At 42.2% G+C, this 19,658-nt stretch overlaps 1 protein-coding gene across 1 annotated transcript; it reads left to right on the top strand.

Annotated features, from left to right (window-relative positions):
- Positions 1-708: 708 nt before the first annotated feature.
- On the top strand, positions 709-18,099 carry LOC311292402 (uncharacterized protein; the record flags this gene model as incomplete). Its single annotated transcript, XM_084412070.1, has 3 exons — positions 709-8,412; positions 8,647-9,492; positions 17,873-18,099. Exons 1-3 carry the CDS (start codon positions 8,061-8,063, stop codon positions 18,097-18,099), a joined length of 1,425 nt encoding a protein of 474 aa, XP_084268196.1. The 5' UTR covers positions 709-8,060.
- Positions 18,100-19,658: the final 1,559 nt, after the last annotated feature.

Genomic DNA, 19,658 nt, shown 5'->3' with positions numbered 1-19,658 from the left:
AGTATATTGGGGTAAGATGGGCCACCCAGAATTTGCACAGAAAGCCCAGTGTAGCATGTTGTTACTTGTCAAGCCACCTTTATGTATATAGCGCTTTTTATAATACAGATTGTTTCGAAGCAGCTTTAAAGAAATACTGTTTGTGCTTTTTAACAGGGCCACAACAGGGTGCGGGGTTGTTTTGCACAATTTTAAACGTCCCCAAAGGTTCCGCAGTCACAAAGCAGTAATTTCACACATCTTAACTATATATATTGTTGTGAAATATTGCAATTATTCTATTCTAATTATGCCTTTTGGGATATGAAGTACTTATGGGTCATTGTAAACCACAATTTTAACTGTATTAAAAAGTGGTTTTATAAAGAAAGGTACCATAAGTTGTTGTTAAACAACGAAAGAAAGTGTTATATACTGTAAGACACTTGTAATAATCATTGTAACCATATATTGAGAAAATGGTTTATAAGAAAAACACTGCAATTGTTGTTGTAAAATCATTTATTGAGAAAATGGTTTATAAAGAAAAACAGCAATTGTTGTTGTAAAATCATTTATTGAGAAAATGGTTTATAAAGAAAAATACCACACTTAATGTTGAAGTCATTTAGTAAGCAAAAAAGTAGAGTAGAGAGAAATGTAACGTATTAGAAAGCATTTAACTGAATACTAAGAGAAGGATGCAAGTATTACCGATTGATGTGTTGCAGACTGGACGCAGGAGAAGGCAGAGGATGAAAGCCCGTAGAAAAAGGACAAAGAGATGGAGGGCTTTATATGCAAAAGTCCTAAGGGGTTTTCCAGAACTAATGACAGTTCAAGACTTTGGGTTTGACCATTGTCTGTAAAAGACTGAATGTATACAGAGGGAGTTTCCAGGAGGGGATTTCTGAACATGTCAAAAAGTTTGATGGACTTTAAAAAGGACTGTAAAGGAATGTCCAGGCAGACGCTGATCTTGTCACCTTACTGTGAGAGAAGTCAGACAGGAAAGAATGGGATTTTAGGCAAGGCAAGGCAAGTTTATTTATATAGCACATTTCATACACTATGGTAATTCAAAGTGCTTTACACAGAAAGGAATTAAAATAATCACAAAATAAAAGCAAGGACAATTAAAACAGTTATAAAAGGAATTAAAAGAGATATAAAGATGACACAGTTATAAAAATAATCAAAAGAGTAAAAAGATGATACATACATAAACTTCTCATTTGGCAAAACACCGGTGTATCATATTTTGCACAGCTGCTTGTTTTACTATGAGATTTTCCCATGTTGATTGTACCGTGTCTGTGGTGTTCTTTCGGCGCGCCTCAGTAATCTATTGGACGTCTCCAATAGATCCGATTTTTCCCTAAAATCGGAAAGGAAGAGCTCTAGGAAAGGAATCGATCCAATCCACACCCCATTTGTTCAGAGGCTCTAGGACTGACTTCAGTCCGCACCCCACAGAACAGATTTGGTCCCTGACCTCGAGTTTCACATTAAACTCACTACTCTACCACAGACTCAGGTCATCAACATGGTTTCATCTCTCAATTTCCCAATTTACATTTCAGAGTAATTTATGTTTGTCTCTTACCCAATTCTCAGTGCCACTTGATTTCAGTTTAGAATCAAAAGGAGGAATGCAAAAATAGAATACAGTGCGATCAGTCGGACATACAGTGGATACAGTTATAAAAAGAATTAAAAGAGTAAAAAGATGATAAACTTCTCATCTGGCAAAACACCGGTGTATCATATTTTGCACATCTGCTTGTTTTACTGTGAGATATTCCCATGTTGATTGTACTGAGTCTGTGGTGTTCTTTCGGCGCGCCTCAGTAATCTATTGGACGTCTCCAATAGATCCGATTTTTCCCTAAAATCGGACAGGAAGAGCTCTAGGAAAGGAATCGATCCAATCCACACCCCATTTGTTCAGAGGCTCTAGGACTGACTCCAGTCCGCACCCCACAGAACAGATTTGGTCCCTGACCTCGAGTTTCACATTAAACTCACTACTCTACCACAGACTCAGGTCATCAACATGGTTTCATCTCTCAATTTCCCAATTTACATTTCAGAGTAATTTATGTTTGTCTCTTACCCAATTCTCAGTGCCATTTGAGTTCAGTTTAGAATAATCACTTTGTGGAACAATCAAAATATGTTTTTGACTGATTGGCAGTCGGCCACCCATACAAAGAGAAGAAAATAGACAATTAATGAAGTAACTGTGGCGAAAGTGTTGGGGAGATTCCAGAAAGAGAAAAGGGAGGAGAGCACCTGCAAATGAGGTCATTGGTTAAAACTGTATAAAAGTGTGAGTTGCGAGTGAGATAGTCAGATGTCCTGCCGGCATCACGGCTTTGTTCAAGTCTTGTTTTGACTTCTGGAACTCTGCCTCTTGAGCTTCATTTGCAAGAAAGATGACTTTTCTCCACAACAGTAACTGCACTCCGGAAGAGGTCGCAGCCAAACATCACTGCCCACAATTTTTACTAGGGCAGTGTAAAAGACTCCGCCTCCCTAACTAAACATTGTAGGGGCTCAACAAAATCAAAAACAAATCAACATTTTGTGTTAAAACATGTGCGTGGAATGTCTGAGCATTGCCCATGGTTGTCATATGTAGAATACATCGGTGATTAAACTTATTCTGGTTAACATAAGATGCTTAAGAATATATATTTTGATGCACTTGTTCTCCCACATTGCCAGAGGAACTCCAGACGTTTCCGGTAGCCTGGAGCGCTATCTGGGGTGCTCCTGCGTTGCCAGAGGTACCTCATCTACTTCAGGGTAGTCTGAGGTGCTATCCGGTGGTGCTCCCTCGTTGGAGCAGGCTGCGGGTTTTTAAACCACCAGTTGAGTCTGCTCTTTCTGCTAAACACTGAGGTGCTTGTTGATCCTTTCCTTCTCAGTCTCTGGCTGTCATTATTACACTCAAAATTGGTCTAGCTACTAATCAAAATAGACTCAGGCAATAAATGATATTTGTCATGCAAATGAAATAAAAAATTAAAACATCTTTCTTATCGTCCCCTTAAATCTGGTTGCATTACCTTGTAACACCTCATCGTCCCCTTACTTTCAGGGGGGGATCTTGATTTTAATAAATAGATTATAATAAATGACTTCAGGAAGGGGTATACGCCAAAATAACAAACATAACACCCTCTAACTTCCTGCCTACTCTACCCCAATTCCAATCATGCTAAATCATTTTAGAAAAAAAGAAAAATACAATGAGTATACTGACTCCCTTACTGTCCAAAGAATACAGTCAGTTTGAAAATAAAGAGTAAAGAAAAGGCACCCCTTCCCTGCCACATTTTGCTTAAGGGGTTTTATTTAATCTCGTCCAGTTCATCCAATCCAGGACCCATTGGAGACATATTGGTGCATCAACTCCAGATCTCCTCACAGACACATTAATCATATGATTAGCTGCTGCATTGGCCATCATTGATCTGAGGAAAGGCATAACACAACAGAACAACAGCACAAAAATAACAACTACTGTAGCTATTATTATTATTCCCATTTTAGTAAGCCATTTACGCCATGATCCAAATATATAACTAGTTCCCAATATGCTTATCTCCCACATTTTCAGTGACTTCTACCCTTATTATTGAGTTTCTTCAATGCCTCTGTGAATGATTCATCTTGAGCTGTATTATTTGGAACATAAGTAAAACAGTTAGCTTCAAATTTTACACAACACATTCTTTCTCAGAGAATAACCAATTTAATGTTTGTCTGTTTTGCCATGTCATGTCGCTTATGGGTCCACAAATGTTCTCCCAAGGCTCTCAATGTGACTTCAGTGTGTTAATGAACTTCTGTTGATTGCAATAAATGTAATTCATCCATTCTGCATTTTATAAGTTATCCATACAAATACTCAAAGCCTGATTTACTTCATCCATATGCTTAAATTTACTTGGTATTCCCCTTGGTTGACCAATCAAATCTATACACACACCTTTTCTGACATTGTTTTGAACAGAAATATTGCATTCGGCTATCTATCAATCATCTATCATAGACTGTTTTTATTTTCTAATCACTTCCCCCCTTGCGCAAATGTCAAAACCACGCACATCTGAAATTAAAATAGTAAATAGTGTTGCTAGTGTAATTATTTGTTCTTTTATACCTCATTTGTCCAACAGTCTGAAGTTGAGGCGTTTTGCTTATGCCTTATTGACTTATCGATATAGACTTAATTTTATATTCAATTATCCATCCTAAATATCAAGGTTCGAATACCACCCATTCTAAATTGGTAACACAACTCTGATGATAAAAACTATTGAATATAGGCAATGTGGCATTCCCCATGTTCCCTAAATGTTTGGAATAACACAGCTGGCCGATATCAGTTGCCATTTGTGTGTGTTAAACACTGATGCCATAAACCCCAAATTTTTCAATATCTAATAGATCAAATGATCTGGTAGGCCTGGACATGCTGCAGCTTGAAAGAAAAAGAATATATCAATATTAGAAAAGATCTATATCTATAGAAAAGAACCAATATCAATTTCTCTAATCTGATTTGTCATTCATCTGTTAATTTAATTTCTCTTCTTTTCTTCTGTTGCTTATGAGCTGCTCTTTTAAATGACTGGAGATCTCAGCATAATCTCGGATTCATGACCAACAATATTAACATCTCGTAATCCCTGGTAATCATGAGTTTGAAATTTTGTAGTTACTATTTTATTTCTAAACCTAAAAAAATTAACTATTGACCAAGATGGAGTGACCAGCCCCATAGCTTTATCATCCACATTTTTGTCCCTTTTTTTTTCCTGATAGAGAGCTCAGTATCCTACAAGCTTATCAGCTCTGTCTTGAAAGCAGATCCCCAAATCTCTCTGTTCATTGGACAACATCATCAATTATTCATTTAACTCTAGTTGGTTAATGCAGTGGTCCCTCTCTGCTAAGTCCAGCCCCAGTTTTAGTTAATAGTTGAGTCACGCAAACACTCAACTTCTCCTCCTCTTTTCTTTCTTTTTAAATTTTTTTGCTGGACTTATGTCTATTGAAAGAAAGCAAATAGAGAGTGTTAGCTTAACAGAATAAAGAGAACTGCTGTTGGACCAGTGAATAATCAAAATACAATTAATGAAATGGCCAATCAATGAAATCTGAAGCGGTCTCTGTAGTGATCATTGAAAACGTATCACCTGTGCCCACATAGGAAAGGATGAAGTCCTTCTGCTTGGATCAGTTCCACTGGCTGGGTTGCTGTTTGAGTGTTTCCCTCCTCATCCGATGCATTTGATCTGTCAGTCTTTGATGGCATTCAGGGGCCTGGTGTCATGTTGGGACATAGTGGTTTGACTCTGGATGCTGTTGTCTCTCTGCCTCTCCTCAGCCTGGCTTTTGGTCAAGCCACGGAGGAGGCAATTTTGCATAATGGCAGGATGTTTTTCTTGGTTGTTTCTGCATCAACTCAGTCTTTGTCCATACAAGTTTCAACTTCCTCTTTCAGGGGGGACAAAGGCCCACCAACCAAATGCCTCTTCTTTTCTCTGCAGCCGTGTCCTTGTTCTTGCACTTGTTGCACAGTCCAGTTGCTGTTGTTTAAGTCGAGGCAGCCAAAAGTTGGCTGGTGTCATCTGGAAATTGAACACTAAGAGATCCGCATGAATCAAATTCATCCTTTATAAATTCTGCAACCATCTCTTTCAATTGTCCCTTAATTTCAGAAGTATCATCTGGTTGATAACAGCAGTTTCCCCATGCAATTTTAATAAAGAAAGTTCTTCTTTGCAGAAATGAGCAAGCATCTTTCTTCTTTGCAGAATGCAGAAAATAGCAGCGTTTCAGTCTGTCTGGTTTGCCTTATTTTCAGTCACATATATAGTATTTTTATCACTCGTTATATTGATTCCTACTCTCTCAAACCTTTTAGGATTAAATCAATGAGTCTCATTTCTGTGTCTGTTAAAAATGTCTGTTTAGCTTGGTCACCCAATCCTGCTCATTCAACACAATGGACAAGTTATTTTAAGTAACACAATCTAAAAATCGCAAAATTTCTGCAATGGATCAAATTTCAAATTGTCTCCCAGGGATAACAAGATACAAATATCATAGTCTTTATATAACAGGTCAGTCATACCCACATCTAGCATGTCTCTCTCTATATATATTTTAATCTCTAAATGTCCGATATTTCTATAATCCTTTTTGTCAATTATTTGAATTTCCTCGGGGAACTGCACAAACCGCTTATACTAAGGAGAAAACTCCAGTGTTTTTGATGGCCACCAGTTTGCACAATCCTCCATATCAATCCCTGTTGGGCCTGCTTGAATTCCCCTATTGACCGGTCAACTAACATTAATGCAATTTTATTATTTTCTTTTAGGTTCATTATTTTTACTGGTGTTTTCTTGGTAATTGTGAAATTACAACAACACGTTTTGGTAAACAAAATTGCATCATCCATTGGCTCAACATATTTCTGATTGAGAACATGTTAATAGACTGTTGCCACAACTGATAAAATTAAATTCACAAAAACCCAATTAGGCCAATTGAAAAATGTATTTGTGACCAATCATTAGAACTGTTTAAATTGGACATTTTTGAGTTAACCTTTGATTGTCTGTCTTTTGCTTTTAGAAATCCATCTTTGCCAGCTCTTTTCTCAGAGCTTCCCTTTCTTTATCCATTCATCAGTCCTTATGTCTTGCTCTTACTCCTTCATTTTATCTGCCAAACTTTCATTAGATGTCTCTCTTTTCCTTAGGCTTTCTTCATATGGCCTTGGTGTCTCTTTTCTTGACTCCCACTTTCGGCTTGATGCCTCCTTTTCCCTTTCATCCTCATGTCTTGTGCACTTGCTCTCACCTTTTCCCTGTAACTTGAACATAGCCATATCAAATGTTCTCTCAGCTGGTCATTTTGTTTTTAGTCTTTTTGGCCTTTTTTTTTTTTTACACATTTTTGGAGGATTGTCCTATAGTATCTCTGCGTAACTGATATCCTGACTGTGGTATCTCTAAAGGTGTTGATGTCATTATAATCTTAATTATTATCACTGTATGTTTCACACCTTTTTAGTATACCCTTACTAACACCAGCTTGCATCAATTCTTAACTAGTTTTCACCAAGATGTTCAGACAATATTAAGATATCTTATTAGTCTTTCTCAGGTATTTAAAAAAAGTCAGTTCCTGTATTTCTGGTCCACTGGTGGGGATGACAGTTACCAATAAAATCTCTCAAAGTGTTGTTCAAAGTGTATGTTGGAGTTGGTTACTCCCTTTCTGGTTATAAACTAGTCAGAACCAGAAAGGGTGAATACTTTCTCTCTGTCTCCCTCGTTTCCTTCCTCACACACACACACACACACACACACACACACACACACACACACACACACACACACAGTGTGGTCACAAGTCACCCGGTCACTGTTTATTTCTACTTGTGCGCAGAAAAAAAACAGATACTTTTCCTCTTCTTCTTTTAGTATTATTATTATTAGCCGTGCTCCTCTGTTTAGATCAGAATCTGCAATTTGGATGATGTCCAAATATTTGGCAAAGCAAATGTTTGGGCATGTTTTTTTGTTCTGGGGGGTGATTTTTCTGATTTCTTTTACTTCCCCCTTGTCGTACATGCAATATTTTTTATTATTTTTTTTTACAATTTTTCTACTCGTTTTTTTCATGCCAGAGAATCCTCAAGCCGTCACAAAAACATTTATATTCAACACACTTTGCATACACAACACAACACAGCCAGTGCAATTAGTACTTTAGACAAACGGTTAATAGAACACAATTTAACACTCAACACAGAGACAACTAATATCACACACACAGCACCCAACATGAAAACACTCAATTTCACACTCTTTTTCAACAATTAAACAAATGCTAGACAAACTCAGGCACACATACTAACAGTTCACTTCTCAGCTCCTGAAAACCTGCCCGTGCAGAACTTCCCTGAGTGGGACACGCCATGAGGCCACCCTTATCGCCTACCAAAAGGGCTCCTCACTTCCCGTGGCCGCGCCCACACTGGAAGCGGTATGGAAGCCACACTTCTCACCTCTCATGGTGTCACACACCTCTTGCGTGTAAATACTCGTACACCCCTCTCAGGTGTAAATACTCATACACCCCTCTCAGGTCTCAGACGCATCTTGCGTGTAAATACTCTTGTACCCCTCTCAGGTGTAAATACTCATACACTGCTCTCAGGTGCCACACGCCTCTTGCGTGTAAATACTCTCACACCCCTCTCAGGTGTCACACGCCTCTTGCGTGTAAATACTCTCACACCCCTCTCAGGTGTCACACGCCTCTTGCGTGTAAATACTCATACACTGCTCTCAGGTGTCACACGCCTCTTGCGTGTAAATACTCTCACACCCATCTCAGGTGTCACACGCCTCTTGCGTGTAAATACTCTTACAACCCTCTCAGGTGTAAATACTCATACACTGCTCTCAGGTCTCAGACGCATTTTGCGTGTAAATACTCTTACACCCCTCTCAGGTGTAAATACTCATACACTGCTCTCAGGTGTCACACACCTCTTGCGTGTAAATACTCATACACCCCTCTCAGGTCTCAGACGCATCTTGCGTGTAAATACTTGTACACTTCTCTCAGGTGTAAATACTCATACACTGCTCTCAGGTCTCAGACGCCTCTTGCGTGTAAATACTCATACACTGCTCTCAGGTCTCAGACGCCTCTTGCGTGTAAATACTCGTACACTTCTCTCAGGTGTAAATACTCATACACTGCTCTCAGGTGTCACACGCCTCTTGCATGTAAATACTCGTACACTTCTCTCAGGTGTAAATACTCTTACACCCCTCTCAGGTGTCACACGCCTCTTGCGTGTAAATACTCATACACTGCTCTCAGGTCTCAGACGCCTCTTGCGTGTAAATACTCGTACACTTCTCTCAGGTGTAAATACTCTTACACCCCTCTCAGGTGTCACACGCCTCTTGCGTGTAAATACTCATACACTGCTCTCAGGTCTCAGACGCCTCTTGCGTGTAAATACTCGTACACTTCTCTCAGGTGTAAATACTCATACACTGCTCTCAGGTGTCACACGCCTCTTGCATGTAAATACTCTCACACCCATCTCAGGTGTAAATACTCATACACTGCTCTCAGGTCTCAGACGCATCTTGCGTGTAAATACTCTTACACCCCTCTCAGGTGTATATACTCATACACTGCTCTCAGGTGTCACACGCCTCTTGCGTGTAAATACTCATACACCCCTCTCAGGTGTCACACGCCTCTTGCGTGTAAATACTCTCACACCCCTCTCAGGTGTCACACGCCTCTTGCGTGTAAATACTCATACACTGCTCTCAGGTGTCACACGCCTCTTGCGTGTAAATACTCTCACACCCATCTCAGGTGTCACACGCCTCTTGCGTGTAAATACTCTTACAACCCTCTCAGGTGTAAATACTCATACACTGCTCTCAGGTCTCAGACGCATTTTGCGTGTAAATACTCTTACACCCCTCTCAGGTGTAAATACTCATACACTGCTCTCAGGTGTCACACACCTCTTGCGTGTAAATACTCATACACCCCTCTCAGGTCTCAGACGCATCTTGCGTGTAAATACTTGTACACTTATCTCAGGTGTAAATACTCATACACTGCTCTCAGGTCTCAGACGCCTCTTGCGTGTAAATACTCGTACACTTCTCTCAGGTGTAAATACTCATACACTGCTCTCAGGTGTCACACACCTCTTGCGTGTAAATACTCATACACCCCTCTCAGGTCTCAGACGCATCTTGCGTGTAAATACTTGTACACTTATCTCAGGTGTAAATACTCATACACTGCTCTCAGGTCTCAGACGCCTCTTGCGTGTAAATACTCGTACACTTCTCTCAGGTGTAAATACTCTTACACCCCTCTCAGGTGTCACACGCCTCTTGCGTGTAAATACTCATACACTGCTCTCAGGTCTCAGACGCCTCTTGCGTGTAAATACTTGTACACTTCTCTCAGGTGTAAATACTCATACACTGCTCTCAGGTCTCAGACGCATCTTGCGTGTAAATGCTCTTACACCCCTCTCAGGTGTAAATACTCATACACTGCTCTCAGGTGTCACACGCCTCTTGCATGTAAATACTCTCAAACCCATCTCAGGTGTAAATACTCATACACTGCTCTCAGGTCTCAGACGCATCTTGCGTGTAAATACTCGTACACTTCTCTCAGGTGTAAATACTCTTACACCCCTCTCAGGTGTCACACGCCTCTTGCGTGTAAATACTCATACACTGCTCTCAGGTCTCAGACGCTGTAAATACTCGTGTAATACTCGTGTAAATGCGTGTAAATACTCGTACACTTCTCTCAGGTGTAAATACTCATACACTGCTCTCAGGTCTCAGACGCATCTTGCGTGTAAATGCTCTTACACCCCTCTCAGGTGTAAATACTCATACACTGCTCTCAGGTGTCACACGCCTCTTGCATGTAAATACTCTCACACCCATCTCAGGTGTAAATACTCATACACTGCTCTCAGGTCTCAGACGCATCTTGCGTGTAAATACTCTTACACCCCTCTCAGGTGTATATACTCATACACTGCTCTCAGGTGTCACACGCCTCTTGCGTGTAAATACTCATACACCCCTCTCAGGTGTCACACGCCTCTTGCGTGTAAATACTCTCACACCCCTCTCAGGTGTCACACGCCTCTTGCGTGTAAATACTCTCACACCCCTCTCAGGTGTCACACGCCTCTTGCGTGTAAATACTCTCACACCCCTCTCAGGTGTCACACGCCTCTTGTGTGTAAATACTCATACACTGCTCTCAGGTGTCACACGCCTCTTGCGTGTAAATACTCTCACACCCCTCTCAGGTGTCACACGCCTCTTGCGTGTAAATACTCTTACAACCCTCTCAGGTGTAAATACTCATACACTGCTCTCAGGTCTCAGACGCATCTTGCGTGTAAATACTCTTAGACCCCTCTCAGGTGTAAATACTCATACACTGCTCTCAGGTGTCACACGCCTCTTGCGTGTAAATACTCATACACCCCTCTCAGGTCTCAGACGCCTCTTGCGTGTAAATACTCATACACCCCTCTCAGGTCTCAGACGCATCTTGCGTGTAAATACTCGTACACTTCTCTCAGGTCTCAGACGCCTCTTGCGTGTAAATACTCTTACACCCCTCTCAGGTGTCACATGCCTCTTGCGTGTAAATACTCTTACACCCCTCTCAGGTGTCACACGCCTCTTGCGTGTAAATACTCATACACTGCTCTCAGGTCTCAGACACCTCTTGCGTGTAAATACTCGTACACTTCTCTCAGGTGTAAATACTCATACACTGCTCTCAGGTCTCAGACGCCTCTTGCGTGTAAATACTCTTACACCCCTCTCAGGTGTCACATGCCTCTTGCGTGTAAATACTCTTACACCCCTCTCAGGTGTCACACGCCTCTTGCGTGTAAATACTCATACACTGCTCTCAGGTCTCAGACACCTCTTGCGTGTAAATACTCGTACACTTCTCTCAGGTGTAAATACTCATACACTGCTCTCAGGTGTCACACGCCTCTTGCGTGTAAATACTCTTACACCCCTCTCAGGTGTCACATGCCTCTTGCGTGTAAATACTCATACACTGCTCTCAGGTGTCACACGCCTCTTGCGTGTAAATACTCTCACACCCCTCTCAGGTGTCACACGCCTCTTGCGTGTAAATACTCTTACACCCCTCTCAGGTGTCACACGCCTCTTGCGTGTAAATACTCTTACACCCCTCTCAGGTGTTAATACTCATACACCCCTCTCAGGTCTCAGACGCATCTTGTGTGTAAATACTCGTACACTTCTCTCAGGTGTCACACGCCTCTTGCGTGTAAATACTCTTACACCCCTCTCAGGTGTAAATACTCATACACTGCTCTCAGGTGTCACACGCCTCTTGCGTGTAAATACTCTTACACCCCTCTCAGGTGTCACACGCCTCTTGCGTGTAAATACTCTTACACCCCTCTCAGGTGTCACACGCCTCTTGCGTGTAAATACTCATACACTACTCTCAGGTGTCACACGCCTCTTGCGTGTAAATACTCTCACACCCCTCTCAGGTCTCAGACGCCTCTTGCGTGTAAATACTCTTACACCCCTCTCAGGTGTTAATACTCATACACCCCTCTCAGGTCTCAGACGCATCTTGCGTGTAAATACTCTTACACCCCTCTCAGGTGTCACACGCCTCTTGCGTATAAATACTCTTACACCCCTCTCAGGTGTAAATACTCATACACCCCTCTCAGGTCTCAGACGCATCTTGCGTGTAAATACTCTCACACCCCTCTCAGGTCTCAGACGCCTCTTGCGTGTAAATACTCTTACACCCCTCTCAGGTGTCACACGCCTCTTGCGTGTAAATACTCATACACCCCTCTCAGGTGTCACACGCCTCTTGCGTGTAAATACTCTCACACCCCTCTCAGGTCTCAGACGCCTCTTGCGTGTAAATACTCTTACACCCCTCTCAGGTGTTAATACTCATACACCCCTCTCAGGTCTCAGACGCATCTTGCGTGTAAATACTCTTACACCCCTCTCAGGTGTCACACGCCTCTTGCGTGTAAATACTCATACACCCCTCTCAGGTGTCACACACCTCTTGCGTGTAAATACTCTCACACCCCTCTCAGGTCTCAGACGCCTCTTGCGTGTAAATACTCTTACACCCCTCTCAGGTGTTAATACTCATACACCCCTCTCAGGTCTCAGACGCATCTTGCGTGTAAATACTCTTACACCCCTCTCAGGTGTCACACGCCTCTTGCGTGTAAATACTCGCACACCCCTCTCAGGTGTAAATACTCATACACCCCTCTCAGGTCTCAGACGCATCTTGCGTGTAAATACTCATACACCCCTCTCAGGTCTCAGACGCATCTTGCGTGTAAATACTCTTACACCCCTCTCAGGTGTAAATACTCATACACCCCCCACTCTCAGGTCTCAGACGCCTCTTGCGTGTAAATGTACACCCCTCTCAGGTGTCACACGCCTCTTGCGTGTAAATGCTCTTACACCCCTCTCAGGTCTCAGACGAATCTTGCGTGTAAATACTCTCACACCCCTTTCAGGTGTAAATACTCATACACCCCTCTCAGGTCTCAGACGCCTCTTGTGTGTAAATACTCGTACACTTCTCTCAGGTGTAAATACTCTCACACCCCTATCAGGTGTCACACGCCTCTTGCGTGTAAATACTCTTACACCTCTCTGCTGGTGTTCCACTCTTATACTTCTCTTCTCTCAACACCTAAATCAGGTATTTCACACGTGTGAGCACTCTTATGTGGTAAACACCGTAAGGCCACCCTTTTCTCCTACCAAGGAGCTCTTACATCCCATGGCTGTTCCCAGGCCAGAGTACTTAATCTACACTACCCAAGCGCATCTTTTGAAATCTGGAACTCCATATCTTGTATTTTATAAAAATTTTCCAGATTCGATTTGGTTAAGCCCTTTCTTCGATCACCGCCAAAGGTTTGACCCAGCAGATCACGCAAACTTTTTTAAACTAATAAGCAAAAATTTGCTCTTACCTCATAGGCGCACCTTTGTTTGCGTGATCTGCCAAGGCCCACCAGCCACGGCTCCCATCGATGTCAGGCCTCGGACCGCTCCTGGTGTCATTCGCAGTAAAGTCATCTCTTTCTTGCAAATGAAGCTCAAGAGGCAGAGTTCCAGAAGTCAAAACAAGACTTGAACAAAGCCGAGATGCCTGCAGGACATCTGACTATCTCACTCGCAACTCACACTTTTATACAGTTTTAACCAATGACCTCATTTGCAGGTGCTCTCCTCCCTTTTCTCTTTCTGGAATCTCCCCAACACTTTCGCCACAGTTACTTCATTAATTGTCTATCTTCTTCTCTTTGTAAGGGTGTCCGACTGTCAACCAGTCAAAAACATATTTTGATTGTCCCACAAAGTGATTATTCAGTGTCTCATCTCTCTTTCTTCATTATCCTGCATTACAGCTTGCAATATCTGAATGATTTTAGGGCAGTCTTTCCGTTTTCTTTTCCGTTTTGTCATTATATCTCCCTTAGACCTGTCTCCTAATTTATAATAATTCTTCTCCCTATTTTTTTTAATAAAATCAGTACTTGTTGTTCTTCCCTTTTTATTTCCCCCTTTTTACTCTTACCTTTGACCTTATATATATATATATATACATATATTTATCAATGATTCAGTTTCTCTGCACATAGCCACATCAAATGTTCCCTCAGCTGGTCATTTTAGGCTTTTTTTGGGGGGGGGCTTTTTTTACCCAATTTTGGAGGGTTGTCCTATAGTATCTCTGCCTAACTGATAGGCTATCCTGACCGTGGTATCTCTAAAGGTGTTGATGTCATTATAATCTTAATTATTATCACTGTATGTTTCACACCTTTTTAGTATACCCTTACTAACACCAGCTTGCATCAATTCTTAACTGGTTTTCACCAAGATGTTCAGACAATATTAAGATATCTTATTAGTCTTTCTCAGGTATTTAAAAAAAGTCAGTTCCTGTATTTCTGGTCCACTGGTGGGGATGACAGTTACCAATAAAATCTCTCAAAGTGTTGTTCAAAGTGTATATTGGAGTTGGTTACTCACTTTCTGGTTTATAAACTAGTCAGAACCAGAAAGGATGATTTATTTCTCTCGGTCTCCCTCGTTTCCTTCCTCACACACACACACACACAATTCTTTGTACTAGTTTTTTTCATGCCACAGAATCCTTAAGCAGTCACAAAAACATTTATATTCAACACTGGAAGCGGTATCTGCTGTTTTTGAACACCCTCTCAGGTGTCACACGCCTCTTGCGTGTAAATACTCTTACACCTCTCTGCTGGTGTTTCACTCTTATACTTCTCTTCTCTAAACACCTAAATCAGGTATTTCACACGTGTGAGCACTCTTATGTGGTAAACACCGTAAGGCCACCCTTTTCTCCTACCAAGGAGCTCTTACATCCCATGGCTGTTCCCAGGCCAGAGTACTCCTAATCTACACTATCCAAGCGCATCTTTTGAAATCTGGAACTCCATATCCTCTAATCTATCATTCATTTTTCTAGATTCGATTTGGTGAAGCCCTTTCTCCGATCACCGCCACAGGTTTGACCCAGCAGATCACGCAAACTTTTTAAAATTAATAAGCAAAAATTTGCTCTTACCTCATAGGCGCACCTTTGTTTGCGTGATCTGCCAAGCCAAGCTCTCATCGATGTCAGGCCTCGGACCGCTCCTGGCTGTCATTCGCAGTAAAGTCATCTCTTTCTTGCAAATGAAGCTCAAGAGGCAGAGTTCCAGAAGTCAAAACAAGACTTGAACAAAGCCGAGATGCCTGCAGGACATCTGACTATCTCACTCGCAACTCACACTTTTATACAGTTTTAACCAATGACCTCATTTGCAGGTGCTCTCCTCCCTTTTCTCTTTCTGGAATCACCCCAACACTTTCGCGACAGTTACTTTATTGGCCGACTGCCAACCAGTCAAAAACATATTTTGATTGTCCCACAAAGTGATTATTCAGTGTCTTATCTCTCTTTCTTCATTATCCTGCATTACAACTTGCGATATCTGAATAATTTTAATAGGCTACTTCAAAAAGTTTAGAAAAGTCAAAGTTTTAGGCTGATCCATATAGCAGAGTACAGACTTGCTTGTCATTAAAGAGTTATTCAGTGCAATAAGCCGCGGAAAACATCTCATTGTGGTCTTGCGCCATCTGACACACACCCAAAGCGAGCGCACAGAAAGTGGCCTCTCATACATCGCGCAATCCTGAATCCAGTTATCTTCCGCGGCCCTCTGCACTCTAACAGTCAAATACACATACAGTTCTGTCAAAATGCCTGTCTTGGCATTGGCATGTAAACATATTAGGTTATGTCGTTTTAGTTTTTAAATATATTTAAATATAATTTACATTTATTTTACACACTTAAAGCAATATTGTATCTCATACTGAATATCACATTTTTCTTCAATATCATGCAGCCCTACCTCTTACATGGGGGGCAGTCTTTCCATTTTCTTTTCAGTTTTGTCATTATATCTCCCTTAGACCTGTCTCCTAATTTATAATAATTCTTCTCCCTCTTTTTTAAATAAAATCAGTACTTGTTGTTCTTCCCTTTTTATTTCCCCCTTTTTACTCTTACCTTTGACCTTATATATATTTTGGAGGGTTGTCCTATAGCAGGGGTGCCCAATCCTGCTCCTGCCGATCGACTGTCCTGCACAGTTCATCCCCAACCCTAATCAAACACAGCTGAAGCAACCAATTAAGGTCTTTAGGATCACTTGAAAATTAAAGGCAGGTGTGTTTGATGAGGGTTGGAGATGAACTGTGCAGGACAGTCGATCGGCAGGAGCAGGATTGGGCACCCCTGCCCAATAGTATCTCTGCGTAATTGATATCCTGACCGTGGTATCTCTAAAGGTGTTGATGTCATTATAATCTTAATTAGTATCACCATATATTTCACACCTTTTTAGTATACCCTTACTAACCCCAGCTTGCATCAATTCTTAACTAGTTTTCACCAAGATGGTCAGACAATATTAAGATATCTTATTAGTCTTTCTCAGGTATTTAAAAAAAGTCAGTTCCTGCTCAAAGTGTTGTTCAAAGTGTATGTTGGAGTTGGTTACTCACTTTCTGGTTTATAAACTAGTCAGAACCAGAAAGGGTGAATACTTTCTCTCTGTCTCCCTCGCTTCCTTCCTCACACACACACACACTCACTCGAACTCCGTGGTTTCCTCTTCCGGCCATCAGAGGGCTCCCTCACCCGAATATTGACTCTTTCACATACACACTACATTTCCCATCAGCCCTGTACCTGGCACTGATCACATTGCCCAGCTGTAGCCTGTCTGCTGGTCTATTTAAACTGTCTCTTTCCCATCCCTCTTTGTGAGGTCTTGTTTTACTATGGTTGACATTTCTGAGCGTTCATTCCTGTTTATGCCTGCCTGTTGTGACCCTGTTTGTACATCGTTTATGATTCGCTGCTACCTGCCTTTTGGATTATCTGCATTGTCTCTGGTTTGTGGCTGTTCTCCGCCTGCCCTGACTTACTGCCTGTTTATCGACCACGATTGTGTTTTCTCTAAGTTACTGTGTTTGCTGGTGCTCGACCTTTGCCTGTTTGATCACGATCTTAATAAAAGCCTGCTTATGGGTCCCACTTTGAGTGATGCTTCGTTACACTACCAAGGGGCTCCTTACATCCCATGGCTGTTCCCAGGCCAGAGTACTCCTTATCTACACTACGCAAGCGCATCTTTTTTGAAATCTGGAACTCCATATCCTCTATTCTATCATTCATTTTTCTAGATTTGATTTGGTGAAGCCCTTTCTCCGATCACCGCCACAGGTTTGACCCAGCAGATCACGCAAACTTTTTAAAAATTAATAAGCAAAAATTTGCTCTTACCTAATATTGCCTTTGTTTGCGTGATCTGCCAAGCCCCACCAGCCACGGCTTTCATCGATGTCAGGCCTCGGACCACTCCTGGCTGTCATTCGCCAACTTTATGTTGCCGACAAACAAAGCCGAGATGCCTGCAGGACATCTGACTATCTCACTCGCAACCAATTTTAGCAGTTTTAACCAATGACCTCATTTGCAGGTGCTCTCCTCCGTTTTCTCTTTCTGGAATCTTCCCAACACTTTCGCCACAGTTACTTCATTGGCCGACTGCCAACCAGTCAAAAACATATTTTGATTGTCCCACAAAGTGATTATTCAGTGTTTTTTCATTGTTTTTATCAAGAGACCACGTTGAAGGCACAGTTGTCTAGGGAGGGACCTCGAGGGAGCTTTGCCGCATTTGTGGAGTGGGTGCTGGTATCCTGTGGATCGCTGTTTACTATTGGATACAACGACAACACCAGCCCCAGCCCCACTCCCAATCCAGTGCCCAACCAGGAACCTCCAGACGGCGAGGAACAGCATGAGCCCACCGCAGACAGAGAGCCCACCGAAACCGTGATGCAGTAGCCAGCGATTAAAGAAATGACTGAGCTAGACATCGCCGCGGAACCGGAGCCTCGAATGTCTGACCAGGTGTGCAAGCCGGCTGCATAATCCATCGCAGAGGGAGTTTGTGATGAGTGCAAGGGTGTAGAATGGAGCCCCGCCCACACTCCTGTCACTGAAAGTGAGTTTCTGGCCTGCAAAATTAACTATTGTTTTGATTTTGGAGAGGAAGAACCCCTACCCCCTTTAATCCCTCCCGAGCCTCTCTGCTTTATGTTGGACGAGCTGGTCCCGCCCAGCCTCCCTCCAGACTTTTTGCCAGAATAGTTTTTTTTTACCAATTCTTTTGTTCATCATCAGTCCCTTCTCCAGCCCTCGGGCGATGTCTGAGCCAGGCGGAGCCGATGGTCTGAGGGGCCTTGCTGTCTCCCATCAGTCCCTCAGTTCCTCCTCAGGCTCCTCTCATACCCCTTTTCCACCAAGACAGTTTGAGTGCTGGTTCAAAGCCAGAGCCTAGTTTCAAAAGTTGTAGCACCAAAACATTGCTGGTCAAGAAGTAAAAACCGCATGCGTCAGGGGCTGGGGGCGGGGTTACCGTGACCAACAAGATGAACAGAAACTTGTGACCGCAGTTTTTTAAACAGCAGCTAATCGAGCTAATAGCAGCTCGATTGTAATCTCCGTCTATGCAAATTACGGCGAGCTGCACGAACGTGTTGGATACGCCGTGTTTGGATGCCGATGTAGGTTCGCAATGCCATGAGCATCAATAGTAACACAACGACCGCTATTGTTGATGGATTGCTTGTTCGAGATGCATCAGAGCTGTGCGGACCAATTGGAGTGCTGCGGGAGTGGCTTACGTCACTTCAGAGTTCCTACTGGTGGTGTGAATGCAACCAGGAAAACGTTCGGGAACCATAAGTTCTCGGGGAACCACCCTGGTGGCTAGTTCCTAGAACTACCCTGTGCGAAAGCCCCTAATGTTCCTAGGGAACCATTAGTTCTCGGGGAACCACCCTGGTTGCTAGTTCCTAGAACTAATTTCCTAGGTTCCTAGAACTACCTGGTGCGAAAGCCCCTTATGATTCAGGCTGCATCACAAGTCAGAATTCAGATGGTCTATTAACTGTCTAATTTGCTTTAGATGGTTATGATCAAAGCTATATGTGATTCATCTTTGGACGCACCACACACACACACACACACACACACACGTGTTGTCATGTCGAGTAAGATTTGATGACATCATCAGAGTTTGCCATACCTTGGCTTTTGATGATTTGACACCACTGTCTCCAAGTGTCCTTTTTTGGAAAGACACCTAAATTTACCTTGAAAAAAGCTTGCAGGAAGCTGCAACTTTGTTGTGAGAATCTCCCTTCAGTCTGATGGTTTACTTTGTTGGATATAGCAAATGATGACAAACTGGGTAACACTTTAGAATACTGTTCCTTCATTAATGAATAATTACACAGGAACAAACGAGTAACGCATTATTAACATTCTAGTAACTACTATTAACTAACAAGAAACTCTGATTAACAAATTAGTAAGTAATAGCGCTCAGATGAATGTAG

Source organism: Rutilus rutilus (assembly GCF_951802725.1).
Source record: "Rutilus rutilus genome assembly, chromosome: 6".
NCBI lineage: Eukaryota > Metazoa > Chordata > Actinopteri > Cypriniformes > Leuciscidae > Rutilus > Rutilus rutilus.
The sequence above is the reverse complement of the archived record's forward strand: the minus strand, read 5'-3'. Positions and strand labels throughout refer to the sequence as shown.